Here is a 24879-nt window from a genome sequence, read left to right as displayed (position 1 = left end):
ACAGAAATACTTCCACAAACAAGTGTAAATAAACAGAGTGAAGTGCACAAAGCCACATAGGGTACGCAGCGAAACACACACACACACACACACACACACACACACACACACACAAAGACTTCTTCCCAGCGGTGGTGAGTTTTAAAAAGTACTCTTCAAGCCTCCACTCCAGCTGTAGTACCTGTTTTGCAAGCAGACTTTAATGTCTTGGGGAAGCATCAGGTATGGGCCAAGTGTTGTTTGGAAGATGCTGGAGACAGTCCACAGTCATCCTGCCCACCTCAGAGGCTGAAACCCCCTCGTGGCTTGAGCAGATTGCTCTCCCTCTTCCTGGCCTCTGATCTGGGTTGCAGCGGTGGCAGCCATGGGTGTGGGTTCAACGCCTGAGTGCGGGAGCTGTCTATGTAGAGAGATTAAAGGGCCTGTATCGATCCACAAGCGCTCATGCATTTTGCATGAGGGAGACATTGTCAAAGAGGCGTCTCAGATTAAAAAAAAAAACTAGTAGAGGGAGAGTTGTTGAAAATATGCTGAACTCTGTGAAAAATCTTAATGTTGAAGTGTTATGCATGTAAACTCGCTTTTATATATTGGATTGTCCATGAACTCTCATCGACCTGAGATATTACTCGTTTTTCATTTCTTCCCCTCCTCAACACCCCTCCACGCCGTCTTCTTCTCTGGTTGTAATGCTGAAGTCAGAATGTGAAAAACAAGCACCCCGAAAAAAAAGAAAAAGAAGAAGAAAAACTGGCAGCCAGAGAGTGTCTAATGGCGGCAGTGAGTCCGTTGGAGAATTCTCAAGTAGAGTGTGAATTATTTAGGATGTGTGGCTAGTGTGCAGAGCATGAAGCCACCCCGCCCGGCAACCGCCAAGCAGCAGAGTGGCCGAGGAAATTCAGTGCGCAACAAACATTCGCCCGACTGAGGTCTTTATTTCTCCTGCTCTGCTTCGGCTTGGTGGACTGAAAGGCTGAGGATGTGCTTGCAGCTTCAGACAGACGAGCAGATGCAGTGAGCGTCTGATTGAATGCATATCTTCAAAAACAAAGTGAGGCACGCCGAAGCCACTTTGACCTATTTACAGTCCCCATGATGCAGCCGATTATTCATCATCAACATTTCATGCAGGTCAGCATGCATGTTTAACGGCGTGCCACCGTATCGTACTGAGGACCCCCCCCCCCAGTCTGAGAGCCCCTCGGAGCCTTCTTATCCTGCAAGCATGTGTCAATCTCACCTAAACGACCCCGATAACAAGACAAAAGCAATCAATCTCTGATATTGGCCGGGTGGGAGAGTCGGGGATAACACCGACGCTATCAGCGAACGCCAACAAAGACGGAGATTTTCTGCGTGGGGATGATTAGAAACACGGTAGCTCTGACTCACTGATCTGCGGCGGGTTAAACAGAGGCGGCTGTCATCACTGGCAAATGATGACGCCGAGCACCGATAGAGGAGATGGGATCTAGGTGTGTGTGTGTGCTCATGCAAAACACACCAGTGTACTTTTACACACTTGCCGAGGCAGGCTCACACATACGAACCAGATACTGTATATATGAACACTGCAACGTTAGGTTCAAGTTAGTCAGGCTTTTTATAGTTTAACCAGGAAGGAATACAAATAATGATTAAACCCATCTGATACACAGGAATCTAAAAAGCTTTATTTAGTGGTTATGTAATGTACTCGCTTATTCGGCTGTATGCAAAGCGCTGGGAAGCTTTTAAACAACAAGTTCATTTACTTTTAAAAATATTGAAAAGTCATAAAATTGATTGCAGGTTTTCCAGACTGTTTTATTGCCCCTGCGGTCAGCAGGCTAACGTCAGTCATGCCGGCGGTGGACAGCACTCGCTCTTTGATAATCACAAACCAACCCTGACCTCGACGTTGAATGCCAAGTTAGAAATGTATCATTGTAAAGCTCAAATGAATCTACCTTTGTGGATGGACTGTTTGTTTACTGTTATTTGTAAGTATGTTGCTACTCCCGCTCAGGTGCTTTGGAAGCCTGTTCGGCCTGAACATACAATTTATGCATGACGCAGTAATTAAATCAAATCAATCATCAGACCAAACTCCAAATACGTTCACTTTACATTTAGACTGAAAACTTTACTTTGGCTCAACATAACTTTCAAATATCCACTGCTAATAAATGCTCAACTACGTTAGTTAATAATTATTAAACATGGAAATGATGAAAAAATAATAGTAATATTTTATTCCTTAATAAAAGTGTTGTAATTAATCTATGGATGTGAATGCTTACTGTAAAATTCAACTTAAAACATTGTAAACAGTTAATAATTACTGTGTAATCCAGTCGTAAACATCACTGGATGACTATTATAACACAGTAACACCTGTGTAATTAGGTGGGTGTTAACCTTCACTAGTTTATTGGTTAGATTCAAGCACCAGTACCAGTGGTTAGCTTTTGAAAAAGACAGTCATGTGCACATAAAAAAAGCTATGCTTAAAGTTGCCCTTTATGTTAAAACGCAACAGCAAAAGGTCCCATCCAAGCGTCCACGCGTAAGGATTAGGAACTGGTCCCAGCAGCATCACAGCACCAGGAAAAGGACGCCGTGTTTATCTCTGAGACACCAGCAGCTCAGACCAAACAGCAGTGTCTGAAGGCGGGGTCACAGAATAATAAGATACCATTAAGTCGTCCTTAACACCTGTAATATTGTCAGGATGGTCCCATTATCCCTTATTTGGCAATTATAAAATACATAATGCAATGTATAATTATTAAAGTAACTATTACTATCAGTTAATATTATATATTTTTTCATACATACACTATGAAAGAGCGAGAGAGCGATGTGGTGGAAGTTGAATTGGGGACACTGCCGTCACGACTGGCCGATTAAACACTAAACATTAGCAAACCATCTGATTTCAGGTCTTTTTAAGTCGCTACCTTATTAAAGGATACGCAAGGCAATTTACTTATATAGCACCCATCAGACATCGAGTGCTTCGCAGAGGTGTAGCACTACATTCAACATAAGGCTTCAGCAGTGTACAAATAACAGAGAACAGGAGCAAAAACACAAAAAAGGAAAATTCATTCAAGTGTTTTTTTTTAATTTAGAAACTTGTAAAATGCTGAAGTATTAAAAGTCTCTTCCTGGCACACCCACGCACCTGGATCGAGAAGAATTACAGAATTACGCTGATGCTAATTCTGCTGCAAAGATGGCAACTATGTAACCAGAACGAAGGCAAAATGATGCCGAGCAAGAATAAAGATGCCCGGGTGCATGCTGGGTAACACAGTTGCTAAGCAACAATGAAAACTTTTGAAAACACGAGTTGATCTATGAGGAAAAACTGAATCTTTGAAATCACGAAACTGGATGAACAGCAGCGTTCCTATACTCTGATGAAAACTGTCACATGATAGAGGATGACATCAATAAAGTCTTTGCATTTTTGCCTGATTTATGATATTGATCAATCAAAAGCTGCTATTGATCAATCCCCCGTTGCTTCAATCCTTTCAGCAGCAATCTAAAACATAATGAAATAACGATAAAATAATATGAGCAGAAGCCCGACGGCTACGAGCGCACGCTCGCGCGCTCACTGTATATGCGGCGTGTTGGAGGGGAGTTTTCCTACATCAAAAATCAAAGCATTTAAGTAGATTGTACACAAGCACGTCTCGGAAGCTTGATCTTACTAATCTACAAATGGCTTCTTGTTATTAAACTGCTAATTCAGAGGATTAAAGGATCCATGAGAACACAATCCCCTTTACTTCCTTTCCAGGGTACGCTGAAGGTGGCTTAAATATTAATTAAGAACGCACACATGTTCGCTCATGAGCGCACACGTACAGCTATGAAGAGTTCTTACTTTGCTCAAGTTTGTATGTGTGGTACTTTCCTCCTTTCTTTGTCTCATTTTCCCTCTAAAAACGTTCATTTCCTCTCAGTCACAAACACAAACAGGCCTATTTTCATATCGCAGACGACCCTGCTGATTAATTCATTTTTTTTTAAAGTGCTGCTATCCCTGCTCCTCGCCGCCTCCAAAAATCATCATTCGACTGCTTTTTTTTTTTTTGCCACAGTGACTCAGGATGAGGAAATAAACTCAGGTTGTAAAGCACAGTGCCGCGTGTCAGGAGATTTCACCGGCTTACGCAACCGAACTCCGAGGAAGTCGGAACACACCTGTATGCTTTGGACAGCGTGTCATTTACTTCGCTGCTTGTTTTTCTACAACAAAAAATGCTGCATTCACTTTACAGCTCATTGTAAATTCATGAAAGCATCTTATGTGGAAAATCTAAAGTTTTTCCACTTTAAAAACACAGATATAGCAATGTGAATCATCTTTATTGTACTATATCTTCCAGGAGGAGGATGGCTCGGGCTAAGGAATGTGCTCATTTTTCAGCCAAGGGCATGCCTTTAAAAAGTACTGCAAATTGTTTCTTTTTTCCCTGATTAATATCACGATTCCACATCTCTCAAACTGCAGGGATCTCATTTTTGATTGAATCCGTTATATATAGGACGTTATACATTATATATAGTACATTAAGAGTGACACTAATAAGACATTTTGACATGCTTGCCTTGCTGAAGCTGCACAAACTGCTGATAATGTGGATTTATAAGGTGTATCGCTGCACCCGCATTAAATGAAAAGTTAAATTATGAACCAATCTATTTCTGATTTTAACAACATCCTCCAACGACACATTATTTTAAGTGTTCCTGTAAAAAAGCCATTACGGATATAAAACACCTCAAATTATTGTAATATCCCGACGAAAGGGAAAAGTTCATCTCGGCCGGTCCCTCCCGGTCTTAAAACGAGACGGTAAATTGACATCGAGTGTCAAGCGTGTAAAAGTCAAAGAGTCAAATCTGCGCCATAAGCCCAGAGAGAATGTACTGGGGCCAGCATGAAAAACTACTCACGGCGGATCGCATTACCCGCCTTTTTCACTGAAATAAGCAGTGTAATTTATCCTGACCTTTTTAGATTACTATGAATGTGCTGTCTGTGTAATTTTAACTGAAGCCCTCAGCAGCTTTGCTGGTCTGGAAACGCTCGCCATGAAACCCGAGCGGTGGTGTAACGCCACCAATACAGCAGTGATACAGTACCAAACAAATGCCGAGGGAGCGCCTGACACTCGCCGCCATTAACCCGCATCGAGGACAATCGCTGGGTTTCATCATCGTCATCGTGGCCAGCGTCACAGGAGATTCACCTTCAGAGCCCGCCACTTCGATTGACGGCTAATAACAAAAGTAGAAGCCTATTTTAGCTGTGACAAGTGTTTCAGGATTAGACTTTCATTCCTAATGGGTTCTCTGGTAACGGTTTAATTCACTACCTATGCGATATCAATTCCATTATAATCTCATTAAGCTGTTGCACACTGAGGTGATTTCGAATGAATGTGAAACAGCCAACCGTACGCTCCCCTCTAATTGAGCAATACTTTTTATTCATTATTATTGCCCATTATTAAATTAATGAACTTAATGGACTTATTTTCCAAATTGCAAAAGACCCCTGGCAACATGTTTTTAATTCCATTAGCAGACATATTGAAATTAAAAAAAAGAGGGAAAAAAGGCAAAGAAACAGGGAGATACACGGAGGTGTGCGGGCAATTAGCCTCCTGCTGCGACAGATCATCAGTGGCACAGTTTCCCCCCTCTGACCGGCGGGAGTTTGTCCATCTCGTCCTGAATCCCGGCCGATGGCGCTCACCTGCTCACACTTTTATGCTAACGTGCTTCACAACTCCACGTCGCGCCGCTTTAACCTCCAGCCCGTGATGTTAAGACGCCGCACACGACAACATATTTGAATATTGTATTGTAAGCCGAACTAAACATAACCTAAATAATATATGAAATAGATTTTCTGAAACGAGATCTTTTCAGTAACCAGAGGCCACCGTGCAGAATTGCCCAGAAGATGAAAGCGGCAGATCTGCATAACTGAACGGCTGATCGATACTCCTCAAACTAAAATGGCAAGTCTTGATAAGGTTATTGAATTTTCTTTTTAATTAAAAATCACACCACTTCACTCTCTGTCAAATACCAGAGCGGTGCTGATGATGAGGAGAGGAAAGGGTTGTCCTTGTTTATATGTTCATCACTATATGAAAAACAGCGGGGGAGTGGGGGGGGCTGTCGGCACATCATCAATCAGCGCGGCGGAGAAATTTATTTTCTGTTTGTTGTCGGTTGTTTCTTAGAATTAAGCTGTCACGGATGCCCTCAAATCCCAAACGATGACATTCGTATAGATATGAAGTTTTATTACATGTCATTCATCAGCTCAAAAACCATCAGTGCTATTTATTCCCATCCGGAGTCGTTTTCCGTTTAATGTTTTCTCTTTTTTCAACCGGAGAAAAACAGCTTTCGTTCGGATTTTTGCATCTAAATCAAAAAAGTCAAAAAGGAAAAAAAAGATGCAACGACAGCAACGCAGCCGCGTGCGTAGAGATTACGTAACGCGCGAGAGACTGCATCGGGTTTGTTTAATGCAAACGTCCAGGAGTGGTACGCTCGCCTCCCATATTCTAGTCATGAAAATGCATAATTTAAAAGAGCCGAGACCAAGCTGTTCCTCAGCAGTGCAGAGCTGCGTCGTATCAGTGCGAACATCAGTGGATGGAAAACTCTGCTCCCCAGAGAGAGCGCCATTACATTCAATCGTCAACCGCTGGATAAAACTCATTTCACTCTGCACAGTGTCTGAATGGCTCCGTACATTCTGCCGAGGCCGCGATGTGATAGCGCAACATGTCAGAAGCACACTAAAGGGCTTTTAAAGCAGGTTAGAGAGCCGCACAAAAGCCAGCGCACAAAGCCGCAGAGCGCTGGGGCAGAACGGCGCCGCCGCAGCTGACCGTCCTCACGCAGCCCCAAGGACCCCAGGTAAACAAGCAGCGCCGAGTCGCCGCTCGCTGGGAGGTCCGAGCCAAGTTGTTAACAACGAGATAATGTCAGCTTCTATTTTTAGATGAATGGAAGCGTCTCCGGGTGAAGAGAGTCTTTTTTAAGTTTTAATTCATTCCCTCTGTTTAGCGCTCGCGCTGTGCAGCTGCACAAATGATTTAAGAGCGCATTTGGAAGTCGGCATTCGGTTAGCTTATTGCACAGTTATGACATGTCCGAGCCATGCATGTCAAGTGTTATCAGAACTATTTAGAAATTCTGTTTTGCATGGCTACTAGTCTTTTTGGATCTTTTCCCAAAACATCCAAAATTCCCTTTTATACGCTGGAGAATCCCCCTGCAGGACGGCAACAGCAGATACTAAAGTATAAAGAGCTCCTTATCAATTTAACTGCATTGGAGGGTCACGAGTAAACTGTGACGGTAGCTTTGCAGTCACTCAACAAGCAGTCCCAAAAAAGTTGCGTTACTTTTTCAGCAGACCCTCGACTGACATCAAAGAAACGTCTATACATTATCTTTATGAAAGCGTACGTATGACGCCTCTTCTTCTGTGGTATCACGGCACAGACTGTGCACAAAGCAGCTCAGGGCAGTAAAAAACAAACCAAACAAAAAGTGGTGTTTGGGATCTTTGGCCACAGTCCTGTTATCCTCTCACCTGTATTCATTTTTTTCCTGATAAAATGACAACGCTGTCACATTATACCGTGTTTTCAATAAGAATTATTTATCAGCGAGAGTTCAATCATCTTTATGGGGCTGGCCGTTTGCGCGTCGCTGAATATTTCTGTTTCTAGTCGGTGCTTAAACAGGAGCTTTGACCAGCTCTCACAGGGATGGAAATAGACACCAGTAGCTGCAAATATACCGCAGGTTATATAATGATCATGAAAACTACATGAGAACGAACACCTCCCCCACCGCAGACAAACACAGTCAAAAATCACTCTGACAGCAAACACGCGAGTGCGTGCACATAAACACACACGCGTGCACGCGCAGACAGCGGCTGACACCGTGAGAGGCCAAGCCTGACACGAGGTGAGATGAAGTAGCGTTTCTCATCATCTGCTGAGACTGCCTGTGTCTGACCTGGAGGATGGAGGTAGGCCAGGGGCATGGCCTCGGGACCCGGGCAGGCGGAGTGAAAGCAGCCTCCGCAGAGACTTATAAAGTCCCGGCCACAATTTACTGGGAAGGCTCAAATTGTGGTGTCCAGTGGCCACAGCGCAGCTCTGCTGTCAGCGCCACTCTTATTTGCTTCATTCCCTTTGACACTGCCACTCGATTAGGGTCATAAATTCCATGAAATCGGTCAATAACCTATAACACTAATGTCACTCTCCTACCATTAATTTTACAGCCTGTGTGCCACACTGTTTCTTAACCCCCTTTTACGTGACAGAGGGGGTTACACTGGCTGCGATTGATTGAGAAGAGTATATAACAAGCTTTGAGCACAGTCTTTGCACCCACATAGAAAAACATATGCATTAAAAACACCAGTGTTGCAGACTGTTGCCCAACAATGCATCCACTACTCTCTCACTGAACCATGCGACTGTGCAGAATTTGGATTTGCAGTCTTATTAACTGCAATATTCACAATTAGCACAAAAGCTACTTGGATGCTTCTGAATAGTTTGCATTAGATGGGAGTATAGTGGTTTTTTACAAAGTTGGACCTTGTACTAATACAAAACCCCAAAACATTAACAACACAAAATACTGCACAAAGCTGACCATGGTGTTCGTGTGTGTATTATAATTATGCAGGTCTGACACCGAACTCCCCAAAAAAGAAAAAAAAAAACACTTTGTTCATCAAATACACAAAAATAACAAGAAATTAGACAGATTTCTACCATATATGGTAAAACAGGCTTATTGCTTTTACCATACATGAACTGTCAGACCGTCATCCCGAGAGGCCGATTCTGAGACCAGAAGCAGCCAGATGATGCGTCATATTCATATATTTGTACGATCTACAGCTACTGGTTTGCATTCAGCTGCTTCTTCCACACATAAGGTTTGTTCACTTGGTTTTACTGCCATGTGTTTTATAAATGCCACCGTGCTCCAGGGAACGCGGTCGGTCCAGGCTGCAGTGGGATCTGTTTAGAACATCGACATGTTCTAGTAAACATTTAAATATTTGGCACAGACATATTGACGGGTGCAGACACGAGCTAATTTGAAGAAATGTCCTATTATATACAGACAAAGAAACAGCAGTTCAGCATGTATCCTTGAATGCACTTCCAAAGCTTGAGCGTCTTACAAATATAGTAGCTAATCAAATATATATGTGTGTATTTTACTGTACAGTAGAAGAACCTTTGGGTTATGAAAACCCTCCAAACTGACATTTATATCTTTGAGGAAGGCAACAGACACACCTGCTGACCCTGAACTGATGCACAGGTGAAAGGTGACACACAGTAAGTCTGTTTTTTGTTTGTTTTTGGGGGAGAAACAGAAAAAAAATTAGGCCTACATCCCAAAAGATTTAAGAGCGTAAAACAAATAAAACACACATGACTGTGGAGCACCTCAGTGTCCCAGCAGAAGGTCTGAAGGAGGAGGAGCTGCTCCCCCCACGACCTGGACAAATGGATGGAATCTAAAGATAACTATTAAAAACAATGTATCTATGAAAACTACTAATAACACTTAAAATATCATTTACTTACGCAGTACACTTGGTCAGTACATCCACACGACAGTGAGTCATTTACCTTTAACGATAATACCCGTTTTAAATCTTTTCAGATATTTCCCTTCATTATAACTTTAAAAACAACTAAAGTGATAAAGCTGCTAAAAAAATCAAACAAACCTTCCAACAGGTTTTCTATTTAATTTTACTAAAACTCGAAAAGGATTTTCGAGTACTCGAGTCTAAAATTGGGGGAAACACACAAATTACATTTGTTGCTGTGAGAGAGGGGCAGGAGTGGGTTTCTTGTCATGCGTGGCAGGTTGCCAGCGGATATGTTGCTGCCATTCTCACAGGGGCCTCTCCTCCAATCTTTTCTGTATGTGAGAGCTGACACTTCAGGGCAATATCTACAGCACAGGCGTGTTAGCGGCGTGCACGCCTTCTGCTGCAATGCAGCCGAGCAGGATGAAGGACTGCCGTGAGAGACTTGTGGAGTTACTGGAGGTGCAACGGGGCAACCGCGAAAAGTTGAATAAATTAATAACAAGGCTGAAAAATAGAATTAGCAGCATATGACTCGGCTTTGGAGGTCTTTCTGTTCAAATGAAGGAAGGGAGAAAAGGCAGCCTCTTCTAAACGCTACGATGCGCAAACGCACTCGTCGTCCTGCTGCTAAAGCTCAGGTGTTGTTTAAAATTTGGAAGGGAAAAAAAAAAATCGTTGAACTTTTGCTCCAGTTTCATTTGCCGGAGAAGCCGTAACCTTAATATTTAATCCTCCGAGTCATTAAGATGTAAAATGAGTGCTTTGAACATCATCCTGCACAATCGCACGTCTCCTGATTCACTCGTGCAGGATTGTTCACTCAGTCAAGAGCGAAAAACAGACGATATCGCCTCGTGTTCTGGCAACTTGGCGTGCACTGGCAACAATCCATCCTACTACTTCGCTGGCTCCTTCATCTCCTCGTTGTTTTGCTTTTCAGCCTGCGCTCCCTCACTCTCTCGCTCGCCTGAAGAAAGGGAGAGAGAGATAGAGAGCCAGGGCCCTTTAAACAACGCAGCCGCAGTTAATCATTAAATCAGATTTTTATTTTTGCCTCCTCTGGAATGGCTGGGCTTGAATTGACACCGAGCCTCGGCGGCGGCGAGGCAAAATGGCCGCTCGCAGTAACAGCTCACAAGCCCCCGGACAACCTGAGGCATGGCCATCCAATCCCACATCATTAAGGCTAGAGTCCTTTATTGTGTTGGAGGCATTAAAGGGTGCGCTGGCTATAGCCCTGAAGTCACACTCCACTAGGAGAAAACAGCAGAAAAATAACAGCACAGCTGGATAATGACTTTTCCCTGGGAGGCTGACCATGTGTACAAAAGCGCTAATGATAGCAGGTGCAATAAGCGAGCGCGAGGCTTTTACTGCGTCCGGATCTATTTTCCTCTGCTAAACTCACCAGTGATTTCCCCCGTGTAGGTGTCTTTCTGTAGTTTAAGAACACCTACCTCCTCCCGCCTCTCCATACACTCTCTCTTCCTGTATCTAATCTCTTTATCAGCTGTGCAGCTCATATCAAAGAGGACTGTGGTGTGAAAATCCTGCAAGTAAAACCTGCTGTCAGAGCCTAATCACAATTAGCTGGGCTCTAGACCCATTAGCCCCAAGGGGAAGAGACCAAAAGCTGACAGAATTAATGTTAAAGCTACTGATTACTAATGATCCCACAGAGCACAAAGGGTGGAGCCCCGCTATCCCGAAAAAGGAGGAAAATAAAAGCCTACTAGCCTCATTTTTCTGACTGAATTGATTTTCTATGCAGCTGGCATTACACTGGAAAAGAACCATACAATTTGCTCGTCGGTGAAGTTGCTAGAACCTCATTGGTATTAGCGGTTAAAGAGATAACACAGTTCCTGGATGTACTTCCCATTGCTTCCTTAGCTCAGCTTTGTAGCAGCGTCGTTACATCAGCCCTGCCACAAAGGCATGTGTGCCGTCCAGATTATAAAACGTCGAGCTGGAAGTTAATGACTGATTGCAACAGCCGTTACTCAAACTCGTAAGGAAAAGAGAGCAACAACCAGCAGACAAAACAACGGCACGCGGCCCCCCGCGGTGAATCACCTGCAGTATAAGCCTTTCAAAGAAGCGCCTCACATTTGATGTTAAGCCCTCAAACTGTTCGGGCTGTCGGAGGTCTTGCCGGGGAGATAGAAATGTCTGAAGTTATTACAGCAGTCAGGTAAAGTGTGTGGCAACACGGTCCTGTAATGGGGGTGGAGAGTCGGCCAGCAGCTGCTAATGAAGGCGTCTCGGGGAGTACTAAAGAGCCTACGTGACACTACTTCTGATTTTCCCGTCTAAGGACACAGATCAATTAATACATTAACAAACGATCGCGAGCACTTCATCTTGCAATATGAAACCAGCGGCCTGGACTCGCTGCTCTCCCGCCCAGAATGGCTGATCAGCTCTGCCTCTTTATGCTGTCCATCACGAATTTCAACATTTCCTGCTGGTCAGGCTGCAGACGTCTCTCTGAGCATTTGCAACCAGGCCATATGCATGCACATGAAATGCATACGGGACTTCTTATATGTGCACAGAGTTGGGCCTAAAACTCCACGCTGCTTTCATCTTTTAAGGAAATCTACCTTCATATCACTTCCACCACATGCACGTCCTAATTAAAGTGAGGCTGTGGTCTTCAGGTCGGCTGGTTGATTGGATGGTCACCTGATCTTGCAATTCTGATTGGCTGGACAATTGCTGGTGTTATTTTCATTAGGAGAATTAATCCATTATTTTTGGCAGCATGAGGAATAGACTTCCTCTAAAAAGAAAAAATTGCCCAGCTGAAGGCAGACTGCGTGATCCAAACTTCATTTCTTAATCAGAGCTGGCTCAAAACTAACCGACACTGCGTTTGGCTAAAATAGATGACCGTGCGTAAACTTTGCAGCTCTTTGCATTTCACAGCTCAACCGGCAGCTTCGCGTTTCATCTAAATCCTGCTTTACTACTCAGTTAATGGGAGAGAAAAGTCCAACTAGTCCATTTAAAGTAAAAACACACCTAAAAAACTGCATTAACTTCAAACCCACAGGCCAGGTTAAACTGTAAGCCTTCTGAAACCATTAATCACATTCATTAATCAAACTGGATTTCAACTGATGCTCCGACGTTACGTGGCGTATAACAGTGCACAGCATGATGCCAAATCAGTCACAGATCAGTATGGCTAACTTTAGCGTAGCTACCAGTAGCGGCCTTTTTTCTCTGCAGGCTAGTGCCCACACGCCTCAGCGACCCATTGAAGCACTCCAGCACCCGAACACCGTGGCGTCTTAGAACCAGCAGTTTGCAGCCATTGTTCATTGCAGACTAGCAAGGGCAGCAACATTCAATCATCTCGTTGACTAGTCACTGCTAGAAAGGGTAGAACAATTTGTCTGTCCTGGACTTTTCCTCCAAAATTTGTGTTTAAGACTTCCTGCTTTGGGTTTAAATATATCTTAATATTATTATTTGGTGTGATGGTTATTTACAGGACGCCTTAGCATCTGCATCTGATTTTGCTGTTATCGCTTAAGGACAACAGCGACGAGCCTAGCGTGATTCAGTGTGCTATAAATACAGGCCTTTTGTGTTTATTTATAATTCATCTAGGCTAATAAGGCTGCAGGTCGAGTACACCGAGACCAATTTAGCTAATCTAGCGATAACCTGTAGTTTTATTTCCCCTCGATCGGTTGAAGAGAAGGCACAATTCAGTCAACCAAGTTGTTCTTTGGTTGAATGCAGCCCGAGATTGAACATCTGCCTAAAGGGAATGCACTCCTGCTAATGGCCACAGCTCCAGAGCCTCAAACCAGCCCCGCCGCTAGCCGCCGCGCATCGACGTCCGCTGTTGTTTGGTTCGGTTTTCTCCCCGATAAATAAAAACAAAACAGGCCAAACACGCCGTGTGAGCAGTCTGCGGCGCACTCGAGTGCGTTGGTTGGGGAAGTCTAACGTAAACCATCGCTCCTTGGCATGCCATATATATCCAGTCTCCCCATTACCACCATCTCTACTCGACAGCAAGGGCCCTGCACTGCTAAATTATTCATCACACTGAGGGGAGGACAGAAGCATGCATGGTTTCTCCACTCCATGCCTCTTCCCTTTTTCTCTCTGTCTCTAATGCAAAGGAACAGCCGGGTGGAGAGAATGATATACAGGCCATCTTTCCATCACTGCATGGCCATTGCAGGAGATGTCGCCTCCACTTCCTCCAATTACCACAGTGGAGCTGATTTTGGGTTTTAGGTTGAACACCGTGGCAGGCCAGACGGTCGCCGGCTTGCCCGTCGCGCATATGCGGGGAATGGTGGGTGGCACCCAAGGGTCCCATGCATAACCTGGGACGTCTTTGTATACACATTCATCTATATCAGTGGGCAACAGGGAAATGTAAGCCAAAGGTAATTGCCCTGGATAAGAACATCTGCTTGGTGAATAAATATTCTAATGAGGGGAGTTTGCAGGTTCCCCAGACTGATGCACGGCTGACAGGCCTCCGGAGGGACCGCAGGTAATGCTCGCCACCTGCAGTTCAAACGGGAGCCAGTCGCACCCTCCTCTCGCAGCTAAATGCTGGCCGACTAACACAACTTCGCTTACTCCCGCGCACACACACATGAAATGCACTCCAGGTATGGTATAGTAAATCATTCCCTGGATGGGATGTTGCTTTTCTCATAAGTGTTATTACACCCTGGCAGTTTCATTTTTGTGTAACCCAGAAAATGTTTTGAGTGTTTCAAATTTTACCTTTTTTTTTTCTTGAGGAAACGCAAAATTCAGACAAGGTGAGAAGAAATCCATAATTCTTTAATTCCACTTCCTGGAGTGCTGTGGGAAGCCGGACTCCTTATATTTTTTTAAACTTTTAAAACACTCAGCAGTGACCCCCAATAAAGGCTTGGTCCTCCAAATAATTTCCCTTAAATCCTAAAACCGTATGGTATCCTTAAAGGCCAGTAGAAACCTTTACATGATGGTGGCTCATGTCACAACAAGGAAGTCGCTCCCGCTCCTGCACAGTGGAAATATTTAAGTCAGTCTGCATCGTCAGACGAGGTTAAGCCCACATCAGCTACATCTGCGTGAGAGCTACGAGTGGAAATTTTCTCCTGTGTAAAATATCTGTCTGCAAAATGTTTTAGAGGCTCCTGCACAAACAATAATATCCAGTAATTATTTGCTGAGCTAAACACGTTTTAAAAAAATCGTCTCATTTTTAAATCAGCCCAAGTTTGCTTCGTCATATTGTTTATTTTGTCCAAAGAAGAGTCAAAAAGCTGGAAATATTCCATGTCCTATGATAAAGAAGTAGGAGGAAGACATATTCTCATACTTGAAAGCTGGAAACGTTAAAAACTTCTAGAAATTAGCTAATAATTTATTATCATTTGGTTATTTTTACTTGTGGTTAATTAAAAATCAGTCATTCTCATCACTTTGTTCCTCGTCTGATTTTCTCGTTGTGGAAATATTGACCTCTTTTTAGGCTCTGGGTGAAAAATCATCACAAAGACATTTGGCTTCTGTGATCATTCAGAAATGCAGAGTCTTCAAAGATTTTGAAGTTTTAGAGGCAAAATGATGAAACGAGTCATGAGTCATGTATTGACTCCACGCTTTCAGCAAAATAATGTTGCTTCTCAAGTGAGCAGAAAGCGAAAGTAGTAAGATATATAACTTTAATTTAGCATAATGGATGCGCTCCCAGATGCAATAGCTCCTGTACTATAAGCTCTTTTTTCTTAACACGATGAGAGTAAGCCCACTGCAGTACACGGAGCCTCATGTTACAGTGATGAGCCTGCAGGGCTGTAAACTGCCAGCACTACCGCTTCGGTCTGTTCAGCCTACATCTGCGTGTGGTCATCACTCTGACCGGCCGGAGGGGGAATACGTGATGAAACGGGAGGTGGAGATCCGTGAGCTGCTGCAGACAGTGATGAGCCTCTTTCAATAAGCATCAACACCCAGAAAACATCTCAAGGCGAAAGCTCAGAGTATCAAAGAGGCCTGTGTTGCAGCGAGGCCTCGGAAAGCACACGAGCACCGCACGCTGCGTTACGTTCTTTTAGTTATGGCAGAATTTGGAAAGCATACGCCGTCCTGTCACTTCCATTCTGCTCGGAGACAAAAGGAGAGCTTCGCGTGAGGCTCGAATGTGAGCTCGCGTCACCACTTGGAGCAACTTTGGCCCCCAAACATCCTCTTTCTCCAGAAACGTGAGCTCTGAATCAATAGCCAGGGCTGTTTCATTCATAACGTGCATAGCATACTTTGCTTATTCATGTTTTGCTTCACTTCCATATTTTAAAAAAGTGGTTCGAGTAGAAAGTCATTCATAATGGAGTCATCCTTGTAAAGTAGCTTTTCCCCAAAAAGATGCACTCTCCCCAGAAATGTGAACTAACGATCAATAGCTACACACACACAGACACACACACGGTCTGCAGGAGACATATCGCCAACTGCATCACAGCTCAGACTGTTTACAGTGGCAAGGCTGAAAATATTCATTTACTTTGTATTTCTGTGAAGGTACAAAATACAAGTTAGCAAAACTTGGGGGGATTAAAGTGATCTGCAGTGTGCATCAGTGAGAAATTTAGATTAAAAAGCAGAAGAAGAAGAAGCACAAATGCAAAAGCAGAGTGAGCGTTGGGCGGGTATTGTTGTGGTGAGAATACAAACCACCGAGGAGACAAAACCAATCTGACTAATCACACATGATCTCAAAGAGAATTAATCAGCAGCTCTGGTTAACAATCTGTAATTATCCTCATTCTGCGCTTAATGCCATTTAATTTATGAAATTCTGCCTGACTTAGATATATAGGCGAGGAAAACAACAATATCACACAAAAAGCGTTGGAAACACAGCGCAGGCGAGGAAATCACAACGTGTCCCCGAAAGACCCCGAGCGTCGTTCTCAGACGGAGGGACACCGTTTCAGCTGCATGCTGGGTAGTTTGACAATCGGGGGGGGGGAGTTGACGAACTCGTGAAGGTATTGGCGTGGATAACAATCGCACCCAAACATCCGATTTCGTTTAAAGGCTGAACAAATGTGACGGGTAAACACAGGCCTCTGTAGCTTCTGGCTGCAGCAACCCAACATCAATAAAACACACGAGAGTGGAAAAACCATCAGCTCTGTTCATGCATGTGGGAGGCGCTGCACCACACACACACGCACGCACGCTCAAACTCACACTGTATATAATGTAAGGGCTGCAACACGCTCTGACACATGCGCCACACACGTTCTACACGCCAACTCTGTGCATACCGGAGCGGTGTGAGCAGGAGGAGATACCCACACTTTAGTGGTGCGGTACTCACCCAAAAGTACATCATCATGGTGGAATCGGGGCAGGTGTGGGCAGACGGGTGGAGGAGAGCGGGGCTAAGCGCTGGGACCAGTCCAGCCAGCGTGGGTGTCAAGAGGAGTCCGAACGTTTGGACAGAGAGCTTTACTGGTCCCTGTTCCACTGAGGCAGCCCTCCCTCTCAACTGTTCAACGGGGCTTGACTTGAGGTCCCCCAGCACTTCTTCTCTTTTCGTTTCTTTCTCTTGACAAGCAGCTTGTTCTTCAGTTAATTTTTAAAAGAGCCCTTTGTCTCTCCTCTTCTTCTTCTTCTTTTGAGCCAACACAAGAAAGAGGGGGGGGAAAGCAGACGGGAGAAAGGAAAGAGAGCTGGGGAGGTGTTGTAACCTCTTTTTTCTTTCGACACTCTTCCACTCCACTTGCCTCTCCACACCACTCACTTCAAGACTCTCTCTCTCCGTCTCTCTCTCTCCCCCCTGTGCCGTCTCTTATTGGTGAATGTGAAATCAGTCGGTACGGCACCGAGGCTCAACTAGAGCAGCAGGAGCAGCAGCCTGCGCTTGACAGCTGCCTCCAGCGTTCCTCCACCGGAGCCGTGTTGCTCTGCATAGAGGAGTGCGCCGAACAAACCGGGATCCTGCAGACGGTACTGTAAAATTCAGCGTCCCGGGGAGGAGGCGGGGGGTGGAGGGGGGAGAGTTGTGAGGGAGGGGGTGGCATGTGGTGAATTTGCGGAGAGTTAGAGCGAGGGGTGGTTGGGAATGGACACCAGGAAGCTGAGAGTCGTGGTGGGGATCTCTGCGGGGAGGGGGGTGCTGTGTTGGGGATGATGCTGGTGATAGTGGAGGACTAACAGATCGCTCCCCTTTCTTCTTTTCACCGTCTGCGACTGCGATGAGTTGCATTGAAGTTGTGGCAGTTTTAGTTCATTGAAGAGAAGAAGAAGGAGGCGATGCTGAAGGAAAAAAAGACTCTCAGAGAAAACCTTAAAATATGCCACAGGCAATTGGGAGGCGCAGCCTATTTTCCACTTGTTTTCTACTTTTAGCTGCCGATAGCTCCTCTGCCTTTTATTTTCCCTCTTTTCCTCCGAACTCGCGATTTGGTGACGTTTTTGTTTCGGTGAAAAAATTTTTATTTTTATTTTTTAAAAGCACTGTTTTTTCAGGTGGCGTTGTGGCAGATCAGAGGCCAGATGAAGTTGGTGTGAAATACCTCTGTGTGTGCCAAGCTATATTACATTACATGCTTTAGTGTGTTTTCCATCTGGCGGCTATAAAGGGGGAGGGGAACGAGGGAGAGAGAGGGAGGGGAGGAGGGAGGATTGGCTATCTTCTAGACAGCACTGTAACAATGAGCCTGCCTCAGCAATTTTCAAAACATATCATCAATACACGACTGGGAGCTCGCGCTTTTAAATATTAACCCTGTGGCAACCGGGGCAGGCTGCGGAGAGCTCAAGTGGTTTTGCGGCATCCTCTGGAGCCGGATCATCCAATAAAAGACGTCCTGGGGGATGAGCTAATTTGCTGTAGGATCCTAAAGAACATTTGCCAGTTATAGAGCACATTGGCCTAATGAACAGAACAGATATATGCAGGTTATGTTACCCATCAGTAATTGCCACATAAGGAGCCCGAGTTAGATTTGCAGCTGGCTTTGAGCGAATTGATACACAAGGGGCCTCATTCATATGGTGTAACTGTCATCTTAAATTTATCACCCGTTTTATTTTTTTCCTCCTCCTTCAGAAAAAGCACAAGTGAGCGGTGAAATATGAAATGGCACACAGGCAAAGAACCGCAATTAGTAACTTTGCAAATATTGTGATGTTTTAAGAAGCTTTTCATAAATCAAGACACGCGCCATATAATTCTTACACCACCCCCCTCCATCACATCGCACAAACCAGCATCTCCGTTGCTTTGCACGCACGCAATCTCCCCGCTGGTAGCACGGGATGCACATGCAAGGCTTCCATATCTTTATATATGTCCACCAGAAGTCAATGGATTTACATTAGCAATCACAGAGTGGATAACCGCCCCAGTCCTCCATCAATCTCTGATGGGAAATAAAAATGAAATGCACTTCTCAGGCAACTCAGATTAAGGATCACGCTTTTATCAAATACTGAAGTCTATTTCAAGTCGTGCTCATAAATAACTGAGGGGGGAGAGAAGCAGGAAAAGAACGAGTTCGGAGGCAAAAAAGAAAAAGAGAGCGGGTGGGGGTGGGTGTAGGTGCAGACAGAGAGCATCGCGGTCCGGAGCTAAGGCCACTTAGGGTTGGGGAGAAAAGAATCAGAGGGCATTTAAGCATTACGTAAAGTCTGCATCTCCTGTCTAGGAATCTACGCCCGTTACCAAGGGAAGTGCAATGCAGGTAAACACGGTGTTGTTCGGGATGCTTTTCCCTTCTTCCTGTCACCTCTCTGAGTTGCATTTCTCCCATACTCCACACTACTTACAGAGCATTGGAGTGGCTTTCCCAACCATTTAGATTTCCCACCATAGTCTAGACACTCCCCAGAGACTCCGCCATCCATTATAAAGATGGAGCTTTCAAACTGAAGAGGAAGTGAAGGCCTCACACACAGAGTGTTCTGCCTAAAATGTCCGTCTGTCTCCGACCGTCGCCGGCTCGAGATCTGCCGTCTTAATATTTTATGCCGATCTCACCTCTCGTCCGTAGCGCCGCTACTTACAGAGCATCTTCTGTCGAGCCACACTCGGATCTTGTCGTTAGAAAGACACCAGAGGAGACAATGAGAGTTCTCGCTCTCATCCCTGCGAGCTCCCCGCGGGGTTCTGGGCCACAGTCGCGGCCGGCTCGCCCGAACGCTCGGACCGAGCCGGTGCGAGCACCGAAGGAAGACGGCGGCTCCACTCTGATGCTGCCAGGCTGGTTTTCTCTAATCACACACTTCACTTTATGGAGTGACCAGTTTTACAACTTGGTGGCCAAGGATCTGCAGCTATGCTCGTTTTATCGATTTATGGGTCTCCATCAGCTCCACAGGTAGGTATTGACATTTCTATACAGCACACGTCACGTGAGGAAAGGGCGCCGGGGAAGGCCGTGCAGGCAGAAACAAGCGGCTAAACGAAGCCCTTTCTCCTCTTTATCTCTGTGTGCTGAAGAAGTTTCATATTACATTTCCATTCCCTTATTATTCTCACACTGACAGGAAGTTGCGGCACTTGCAGGGGCAGAGCACTCTGCTAATAATACTCACATGAGAGATTTTTCATATGAAAATATATTAGAATTGGTGATAAGTAGGCAAAGCTTATGTTTGGACTGTGATTTGCCATAAAGAAAAAAACGAGATATTGTGTAATGCCATCAAGACGCTCTGGCAGCCAATAAATATGCATAAAATAACAAGAAAAAAAGACAGTGTGTTACTTAATTCTGTATCTCCAGCTTTCTGACACAGCCTGCATATTTAGCCTTGAAAATGGTAATGTTTTGCTTCCTATCCCTGGAAGATATCATTAAACATCATTTGTAAGCATACATTACCCTATACGCAGCAAATCGCCCATCTGGTGATTTTGGAACTCGCTGTCTGGAAGACAATAAATTCATTGTATGCTTTCGCATAAAGAATCCCACTAAAGTAATGCCTCCATGTAGACATACGTCGAGTACATTAAACCTAGCCGTGTGCACAGACTGTATGTCGTGTTAATAATGCAGTGTTTACATCTTGGCATTGAGCAGTCAGTACTGGCCTAGGGGTACAAACTGGCAGGGCTGTGCAGTAATTAGGAGCTGTGTGTTGGGGATGTGAAGGCTTGCCGCGTGTCATGCTGATACCACTGCTGGGCGGACCTAGTGTGTCGGCAGCGGGCACACTGAGCGCTACACAAGGCCGCGCCTTGGTGGCGCAGCCGGGAGTCGAACCTTTTACTTCAACGAGTGCTCCTGCGGGCTCAGAGCTCGGCCGCTGCTCGCCGTGCAAAGGAGCGACACGGAGGATGTTAACCTAACGACAGCGGGGATTAGGTGTCCTCACACTGCGAGCTTGTGTGGTCTGTTTGTGTTAATCCTCCAGGCCTGTTTGCATTGTGACATCAAAAAGCTGCACGAATGCCACATTATGTCTGTTATACGTACATATTATATTATAATATATTATTAAATGTTTACTTTAAACATTTGTGCACATCACCTCATTCGTGTTACATACTTGCACCTGTTATTGTTTGTTTTCACGTGATTCTGCATGACTAAATGTATTGTGGATTATTGAAGCACGTGTTTCAGCTTGTTCAGGCAGTCCACAGTAAACATCATAGATATTAATATGGAGGCTGGTTTAGAAGCAGCTGTATGTTGGGTTAACATTTACATAATGCAACACAGTAATTCCTTTACATCACATCTGTCTTGCAAATACCAACAAAAACTGAAACACTTGGATAGTCTGCATGGGTGCTCGTCATTGAGCGGCTTGCCCCCGAGCCTCGAAATACACCAAACCAACCTGGACGCTATGGCGGCTGTCTCCATCTTTTATGTATTTTACCATATATTCACGATGTCATGGGGTAAACTCTTCTCAGAGTCACACAGTGGTTATTTTCCATCAGCTTTCTCTTCGTGGGAGGATTTGTCGGAGAAAATGTAAATATGCTAGTAATTAAGCATCCTACTCCATTAAACTCTCGGCTTTGAAAAAGGCACCATGAAGTGACTTTTGAGCCATGAAATATTTTAATCATTTCCCTCCTTCTACTCTTTATAGCTAAGAACAACAGGCACATTTTCCTCAAAAAACAATTTCTGTTTAATTAGAAGCCAAAGCTCTGTTACCTGTGGCGTTTGATGTCCTTCTTTTTGTTACATCTTTTAAAGACTTGTTTACCAGCGTTCGCTGTGCACGCGTGCTCCAGCGTCACTTTGAATTCGCCAGCGCGTACAATATTAAATATACATTTCACTGTAAAAACTCCTGGCTCTTCTTACAGCTGCAATGAGAGTAGCTTTGCCACATGCAACACAAGCAAACCCAACAGGATTCCTAACAGCCTCTTGCATCTCCGTTTGACATTAATTGATAATCAAACAAGGCTTCACATTAGACATTTATGAGATCAGCTGAATTATCTATTTAATGTAACCCAATTATATGCAACCCTTGTGCACCAATCAACGCTAATTCCTGACTCATAAATGACAGCAACAACGACAGATTTAATCAATAATAAACATTGATGAAAACTTGCGACCTGCTTAGAAAGAGGGTAATTAACAAGAAGGGAAAGGGCTTCGTTGGATTTCATCTTTTGCAATATCGCTCTGTGATCCTTCGTCTTTATGCCGTTCACAAGAATCTCCTAAGCTCACATTCCACCATCAGCGAGATTAAGTGTAAAACAAACATTCGCTTTCCCTTTGACAATTAGGGATAGACATTTATCATGAATTCTTAATGCAAGCTTCAGCCGCTCCGGTTCTTAATTAAAACCTTGTAATTTTTATAAAATTCTTGCCGTAAAACTAAATTTCATGAATTATTTAGCCAGCCTTTTTTCAGCACTACTAGCTACACACCCAGCCAGCCAGCTGGGGAAGAACTGAATCCATAGGTGGGCTCACCTGCACTTTAAGGCCAGAGAAAACATCTTAGTTATGCCTTTTAAAAAGTCTAATATGAAATGCATGTGTGTGTGTGTGTGTGTGTGTGGTGGGTTTTCCTCGTCTCCTACATCCACAGCAGAGGAGTCACATCCAGGTCTTAACCTTAACTAACACATGTCAACAGAGCGGGCATCAAAAACAACATTACAAGCTTCGGGGAATTCCACACCTGTTAGATTCCACACAAGCGCGTGAAATTCTTCCAACAAAAGTGAAGGTAAGTGTGCACAGAGGGGCCTGCTGCTCTTACCAGTCTTGTAAAGAGGGGCACTCCCAAATGCCAGAGGTGATCGTTCAGCAGTCCGCTGTACACCACGTTCCCGAAGACAGCAATGCTTCCTGACTTACACAACGTGTTTCCTGCAGGGACACACAGAAACACGAGCAGGCGTCACCGAAACGGACAAGAAGCAGCAGAGGGGCGCCTCCAAAAAACACAAATAAAGCAATTCAATCGCAGGAAATCATTGCACAGGAAGAGGCATCATAGAGAATGCAACATTGATTGTTATAAATATTGATTTTGAGGTTTATTGACCTTACGTGCAGTAAGGAATACAGATAGGTGGCTTGGCTACGATCAATAAAGTTACACAATTGGGTCAAGTTGATCTACCAGCATAATATAAATAACCAAATGAGGTTTAGTATCAACAGGAAAACAGTGGGGAACATTTAATACGCCAGAAAATAACCGTGAACTGACCATCATCACATTTAAAGGATATCCTCTATAACCACTTAACTACCCCGTGTCTGTTATGGAATCAGCTCAAAAGTATGAACCCAAAATAAAACAGTTATTGCTCCTAAACCTTTGCGATTATAGTCTTGACTCGGTTCTCCCGTGAGATGTAGCACTTCAGGGACTACTATTAAAATGTCACAATAAGTGATCTGTGATAAATGCACTTCACCGAGGCACATCATTCTGGCAAAGTTTCAATGTATGACAAATCTACAGTTCTGTTTTTTGGGATCTCGAGAATAACGCGCACAAATAAAACACCGAAGCTTTCAGTTTGATGAGAAATGTGCGTTTTACCCATAACGTTTGGGTTAATTTTGGGCCTTGGTAATCTGTGTTCAGGCCGGTGCAAATTACTCCCAGAAAGTGACACAGCCATACCCTAACTTACTAAGTGCAACGCTGGCATAAAATTTGCATGTTTTTGGTGTTTAATTCAAAAACCAGGGGACTGCTGAAAAATTGATTTTCGAGGGTGCTAGTCCCGAAGTCACGTCCTGTCTCGCAAGTCTTCCGACGCAACCTCTGCAGCTCTCGCCGAGGACGTCCGTCACCTTTACTGTCCGTGATCCGAAATAAACGAGCAGCTTCTGCAGCACCCGATATTCAAATCTGCACCGTTCGAGACTCAAAGTTAAACAACGATTAATTTGTTGGTCCCCGTGCCTACTTGTTCCTATTAAGTTTTACCATGTGCAAATACATCTTTGGTCAGCTCCGGATCCAATTTAGAGGTGGGGGGCTTATGTATGATTACAATACAAACCCTCAATATTCTCAGTTTGCAGCAGGTGCACAAAAAAAAAAAGCAAACAGGACACAAACACAACACACACAGTCCACCAAAGCGCCGCTCTGGCTGAGAATACAGAAACTGGATTTCAATGAGCATTATTGCATAATAGAATGGCAGTGCATCCATTGCTGACAATATAGAAAGATACATGCTAGATATGCCTACCTGTCCTGGGAGTACAGTATAAATACTGTATATACAGAATATCATTAGTATGTACTCACTGATATCCACTGATGCTCTCATCTGAATCATTGTTAGCATGTTATAGCTGTTTCTCTCCCACCCGAGTATATGATTGGGTGATATTACAAAATGCATAAATACTAATAAACAGCAATAAACTGCAGGTTTAAATGTTAATTAATCTATTGGATGGCTAAACTCATGTCATTCCTTTTCCACTGAACAGTGTCAACCCACACTTGGACACGGAGACGTTTAATGTGCGATTAGCTTTAAACTCAAAGCGAAACTTTTTACCACACTTTTTCATGCAGTCACGAACGAGCAGGAGCTGAATACCATCATCTTCTTTCTCTGTGAATCGCCCCTCGTGCTGTTGTGTATCGTCTCAGGCGTTTTTAAAAATATATATTTTCGTATTGAACTTTGTGTGTTGTGCCATGATGTATGTGTATAATTTTGAGTTTGT

At 44.2% G+C, this 24879-nt stretch overlaps 1 protein-coding gene across 11 annotated transcripts in view; it reads right to left on the bottom strand.

Moving 5' to 3' along the window:
* LOC102308260 (RNA binding protein fox-1 homolog 3) overlaps window positions 1–24879 on the bottom strand; it is a 436461-nt gene that overhangs the window by 127602 nt on the left and 283980 nt on the right. For 10 of the 11 annotated variants that reach the window (XM_014334179.2, XM_014334182.2, XM_042221529.1 and 7 more), the window contains one exon: window positions 22931–23040. In XM_014334179.2, coding sequence (XP_014189665.1) covers window positions 22931–23040 — 110 coding nt within the window. Of the gene's footprint in view, window positions 1–17042; window positions 17645–22930; window positions 23041–24879 lie in introns of those variants that run through there. The other variant, XM_014334186.2, reaches the window with a different exon arrangement.

Source organism: Haplochromis burtoni, unplaced genomic scaffold, assembly GCF_018398535.1.
Source record: "Haplochromis burtoni strain Fernald_Lab_line unplaced genomic scaffold, NCSU_Asbu1 Contig_68, whole genome shotgun sequence".
Taxonomy (NCBI): Eukaryota; Metazoa; Chordata; class Actinopteri; order Cichliformes; family Cichlidae; genus Haplochromis; species Haplochromis burtoni.
The sequence above is the reverse complement of the archived record's forward strand: the minus strand, read 5'-3'. Positions and strand labels throughout refer to the sequence as shown.